The sequence below is a fragment of the Boleophthalmus pectinirostris genome, unplaced genomic scaffold (assembly GCF_026225935.1).
Source record: "Boleophthalmus pectinirostris isolate CB_2022bp ecotype Guang Dong unplaced genomic scaffold, ASM2622593v1 HiC_scaffold_1, whole genome shotgun sequence".
NCBI classification, from domain to species: Eukaryota; Metazoa; Chordata; class Actinopteri; order Gobiiformes; family Gobiidae; genus Boleophthalmus; species Boleophthalmus pectinirostris.
Window position 1 is genome coordinate 24,761,044 of NW_026570970.1, and position 6,000 is coordinate 24,767,043.

Below are 6,000 nucleotides of genomic sequence, written 5' to 3' on the forward strand. Positions count from 1 at the left end.
AAGTCTAAAATACAGGGTTTCAAAAGTCAGTTGCCAAAAAAAGCATATTTAAACTGGCAAAGGTTAACGTACGTAAAGGTGCTCTGTGCAACTTTAATAGACGAGGGTCTGCCATTTACAGTATGGCATTGAACGTATCCATCTCCATAAAGTATATGACACTGCAAGGCCAAGTTACAGGTCAACTCTGTGGAGAGGCGAGCCCACTCATTGTACGAATGTGTGTTTTTCGAGGTGTTTCTGAGCAATAAAAACACTGATGATTAAATAATTGCAAGATAGATAACTTTAATCCCATACTGTGGAATAACATCTCCATGAAAACTCAAGGTGACAGACTCTCCACCAGAAAAGTTACATATTGCTCCTTTATTTTCTTTAGCTTATTGTAATTTGAGGGAGAAAATTAATTCTTGCTCCAATCTCAAGCCATGAGAAACTGTGTAAGTATGTGTCAGGAAGGGTCTTCAGTCTAAAATGTATGCCCTCTGATTTTTATTTATTTTTTTGCTGTGATGCAGTCAAGATTCATCCATCCTTCCATTTTCTTCGCTTTATCCTGGTCCGGGTCGCGGGGGGCAGACAAGATCCGTATTGCTTTAAATTGACTAGAAATTTATAAGAGTTTAAGATGCAGTTCATATCAAAATAGACGTCTAAATGAATGCAGATCGGCTATCGCTCTCCCCCCGTCGTAATATGCCCTGTCATCTCTCTGAGGAACTGGCCAATTATGTCTAATGCCATTTAGTAAGGGCGTATGCTTAATCAATGAAGTGTTCTTCTTAATATATGGTACCACACAGAACCGCTTACACTGCACAGCCCAAATCTACTGACCATGATCAAATACTCCAGGGATAGACTACATGCTAACCTAATCTTATTGATGCACAATCTTTTCCATTTTTTTTTTTTCCTTGAGCTAGATGCTAAATTGGATGAGTGCAATATCCAATGAAAGGTTAAAGTACAGGGACTTGAACAGATAGAATGGCTGGATTTTTGGCTAGAGTTAACCGTTCAATACAGTCCAGTCTATTGATTTGTACAGTCTTAAGCTAGTCCTTGATATTCAGCAGAGGTATGTGCTCTCTGACCTCTGGAGCAGTGAGCATGATTTGGCTGCATGGAGCTGACTCATCTCAATTGAAGTTTTTCACATGGGAAATAACGCTTTACTGGAACTACAATGAATCTCACTCGTGCTCAGTGTCTCTGTGGAGAAACTTTAAAGTTTAAAGATGAGACGTTTTTTATCGTTTACGTGTTTTTAGACAAGTCAGAGAGATTTGCAGAGTTTTGGATTAGTCATGGGTTCAGTCATGGGTTCAGTTTTAGTTTAGTTCTGGTTTAGTCCCGTGGTGAGGTCTTTCATTCTGTCTTGTACAATACAAGCTGAAACTTAACTTAAACTGACCCAGAACCAGATCTCCTCAGGCTCTACATCAGGATTCAACCACCACCTGAGACCAGGACTACATCAGAACTAAACCAGGTCTAAACCAGGTCTAAATTTAGAGATTCATTTAGGAGATGTAATGATAATCACCTTGCGGACATATTTTGGCGGCTATGATTAAAGGTTCATCATGACAACCGTCACCAGTTACATCACCAAAACTCTCATAAAAGTCTTACAATCAGTGGCAGAGTTTGCAATTTGGGGGCCCAAGGTGAACTTGAGTTTGGGGCCCTCACTATAATGCAGTTTTTGTAATATATTTATTGTCTGCTTTTCCAAATTGTTCTTGAGACATGCACATTTATTTGAATTATTGTGGACTGGACACGTGTCTTATTAGTTCTGTCACCTACTAAATAACCAGAGCTGAAAGTTATTTCATTTTTTTTTTTTTTTTTTTGGTAGAACAATTACATTTGTATTTACATCCATTACATATGATTATGATTGTTGTTTAAAAGTAAACTACTCTCATTTAATGTCATATTGAGAGAAAATGTACTTGCTTTGAGGCCTCATCCATTAATAGCACTGAGGGCCATTGGTTGGGGGCCCCTCCAGGTTTGGTGGCCCTAGACAACCTCCTAATGGTAACACTGCCTCTGGTTACAATATCTAGCCCAAATTTCAAACCAACCCTTAAAACAGAATTATTCACTATAAAGTATTCGAAATGTACAACATTGTTAAATATTGTTGAATTGCACAAATAAATAACAGAATTCAACACTTAAGTAATTAGTTTGTGTAATTTTAGTTAATAATTCAGACTTCTACAGCTCAAATTTTATATTGCAGTAAAATTACCATAAATTTCTTATTACTACAAAGAAAAATTACCCACAATAAATACTGACCCACAAAATGATTGTTTATTAATCATATCTTGACCAATAAGCCAATATAGTATTTATCATGACAGGCCTAATAATATCTCTTAACTTATTGTCTCTTCATTTGTGGGGAAAAAAAAAAAAAAAAAAGTTTTACCCAAGTTTCTATTACCTAAATATCTTGGCAAAGTATACTTTGTCATGAACACCAGTTAGTTGTTTGCATCTTCATCTGCAAAACCCATTTGATCCAATTAGAGCCGGATCCCACAAAACGACAAGTTCCGGCCTGACCACTTCAACAATGTCTGGAAACAGTGAGTCACGAGTCAATTCGGACTTTTGTATTCTATGAGTAAAGGATCTACTTCATGTGCATCTGTATTTCTAAGACTTGGGGATAAATCTGGTCTTTGGCAGAGCACAGGGACCTAAAGTGAGGGCTTGGAAATCAAATTGCCTTTTCTTTCTCAGTGGAATCACATTAAAACACAATACATATGAATTACTGCTGGGTCGGGCTTTAAGAAGTACAATGTCTATAGCCAGTCCATCTATCTATATTGGAAAAACCTACGCTTCCATTTGGGTAAACGTCACGCAGCTGTTGAGAAAACCACAAAAAAGCATTGTACTTATAAATTGTACACTTCTTTTTTGTTTAAACATTAACAGGAATATTTGGGAATTCTCGTACCTCTCTATTCTGTTCCTTCTGTGGTAAAAATAAGATTAAGCCAGAGGTTAACACAGCCACAAGCCACCATTTGTTACTCTAGTCAGATAAGATCAAACTTTAGGCTCTTGTGGTGAGCTGTAAATATGTACTTCTTTGTACTTGACACTTGTATATTGAGTGTGACCATGTTTAGAAGTCTTAGGTAAAGTGTGATTAATGGTTCCGCGCCTGGTGTTTCTCAGTAGAGTCATTCTGACGGAGGTCCACGTCACTCCAGCCACTTGTCCTGAATGGGAGCCGTCAATGGGGATCACCACTCTCTAACAGCAGCTCCACACTGCCCCCACAGGCTCAAAGAGGATGGTGCGTCCAGACAGGAGAATCACTGAATCTCAACTGATGATCTTTCTGTGACAATTAAAGGGATAGTTAAAGGTGCACTGTGTAACTTCCATCAAATGCTTTTTTCCATGAAGATGTGATGCTTTGTCTGGAATGTTTCACAGTATGGCATTACATATTTCTATCTTCATGGTAATCAAACCAGACCAAGTTACGGGTCAGATCAGTGGAGAGGCAACCTCACTTACAGTCAGAATGCTTTTTTATGGGTATTTTTAACATATAAAACAACTTGTAATTGAATAAACGTAAGGTAGAGCTGTTTATTGTCATACTGTGGAACATTCCAGACAGGGCAGTTACATATCCATCAAAACAAGCAGGTTACGGACTTCCAACCAAAAAGTTACGTAGTGCCCCTTTAAAGTAATGGTATTTGGAAAACGTTTGGTGTCTATAGCACATAGCACGTGCAGCTACTAACTTTACATCAATCAGTTTTTTTTTTTTTTTTTTTTTTCCTATTCTTCTTATTGTCCCTAAATTAAACAAGTTCAAGTAAGTACAAAGCACAAAAAAAAAAAAAAAAAATCAGTTATGAAAAGTATTACATACAAAGGAAATGAGAAGATTTTTATTCATAAGAATTTAATAAATGTGCATTACCTGACATTCTCTGTCTGACAAACATGAAAGCACTGAGTGGAGTTTTGCCGTCACTCCACAGTTAATAAAAACATAACAAAGCAGAGCACCAGTATTACTTCCTGGTTTTATAATCCGATCCAGACAGCACAAAGTCATTTTGGGCTGCTTTGTGTTATTTAAACGGGGACAAAAACACAAATTTGACTGTATTAGATTGGGTACTGCCTCTTTAAGATCACAGACACTGACAATTTACTATCCCTTTAATTGGAGTTTTAGGTTTTGTGTTTCTTTGTCTTTAACGTTTGATTAAAGATTTGCTGTGTTGGCTGCTTAAACACTGCTTTAGACTGAATAAACTCTATAAGCTCTATTTCAGATTGATTATTTTAAATGGGTCTGGCTAACAATGAATGTCTTTAGGTGGCTTTGGAGAGTCAATAATACCACAACTTTGTCTTCAGCTCCACTGCTTTTACTAATACAGATATTAATAAACTGCAGGACTATAACATAATGTGATTTGCGTGTTGTTTTTCCAGCTCTTTGACAAATGCCTTTGTTTAATGATGCTGACTAACTGCTGTGTGTATTTGCTGTGAGAACCAAGCAAAAATAATAAGTGCTTTTCTTATGATGATGCATGGAACTAAACATCTAATGGCGGTTTAATCTCAGTCAAGTTTCATTACGTGGACCAATGCTGCTTCTCTCTTCACAAAATATGAAATATGCCCAACAGAGCACAGTGGGAATGTACAGTAATAGTGTTTGGCATTTAAAATCAGCTAATTGAATTAAAAAGTGAGCTCAACTGTCCCACCCACTTAGGAGTGAAGAAGTTCTTATTCATTTTTCCCATAGAGTGTTCCCTCAAAAAATCTATTATTAGGAGTTTAAAAGCAGGAGACAAGCCAGTTATGTATGTGGTAATAATGGAAATTGTGATTTTCAGTACAAATAATTTAAAATGTAAGGTTTTATAAAGTGAAAATAGATGTTAATTCAATTGAGTTTCCATATAGTTGAGCAGCAAACTTTGGGAAAAATTTACGAGAAATTTACTTCCAAAGTGATGGTGACTGCAGAGCTCCAGTTCATTAAATGTATTCAAAACAAAAGCAAAATGAAAGAAAGATCATTATATTAGACCTGATTGTTACTACCTTGCACGAGAAGTTACAGAAGCTGCATTGGGAACATGTTTGCGTAACTTATATCTACTCTATCTCCATTTCCAACTCAAAGTATCCTTATCTCTTTGTTTTTGTGCTTTTAGGGATTTGAAAAAGGTCGGCGTTACTGTGGTCGGATCGCAGAAGAAGATCGTGAGCAGCCTCAAAGCCCTCGATTCCACCACTAAGAACGGACCGGTACCTGTTTAAGAAGAGACTAACTAACTGTGCTCGCTAATCGCACTCCTGTCTATTTGAGTGCATAACTTGGATACGAACGGAAGAGTCAAAGAACTTTTTGTAACAGAAAGACATCATTTTGGTCCTATAAGAGTGTCCGTTGTACACTGCTTTGAAATGCCTTACTGACTAAAAAACATGGAACGCCAAGGAGGTCCCAGGGATATCGTCAGGGATGCTAATTGCTCACGGGGACTAGCACGCTTAAAGTCCCCAACAAGTCCCCAGCTATATCGGATTGGTGAAAATACTGGGACGTCCAAGCGGCGGTATCTTGTGATGGACTGTTTACGGACTTTCGAGGCATAAGACTTATCTTCCTACTACCTACATTAACGAAAGAACTGAGCTGGACAAGCCATGTTGTTTTGGTTTTGTAGCCCTAACCCTAGGCATCCACCTAAAAGCAATAACTCTGATAATCAACCCATATTTTAGTACCTTCATCTGTTCCCGTAATTGCTTTGAAAATATTCACAAACATTTCTGTCAATACTCAGGATGTTGTCGATCTCAGTTTGCTAAGAGGATCTGAAAGGAGGTTAGAGAAGTGTGAATTGACAAAGCAGTATCATTAAACCAGCTGTCTCGAAAGGCATTGGGTTGCAAAAATGTGTT

The 6,000-nt window shown here is 37.5% G+C and overlaps 1 protein-coding gene across 2 annotated transcripts in view; it reads left to right on the forward strand.

Moving 5' to 3' along the window:
* epha3 (eph receptor A3) overlaps nt 1-5,352 on the forward strand; it is a 129,607-nt gene extending 124,255 nt beyond the window's left edge. For both annotated transcript variants that reach the window (XM_020920413.2, XM_055150323.1), the window contains one exon: nt 5,247-5,352. In XM_020920413.2, the coding sequence (XP_020776072.1) occupies nt 5,247-5,352 (106 nt within the window). The remainder of the gene's footprint in view (nt 1-5,246) is intronic.
* Nucleotides 5,353-6,000: the final 648 nt, after the last annotated feature.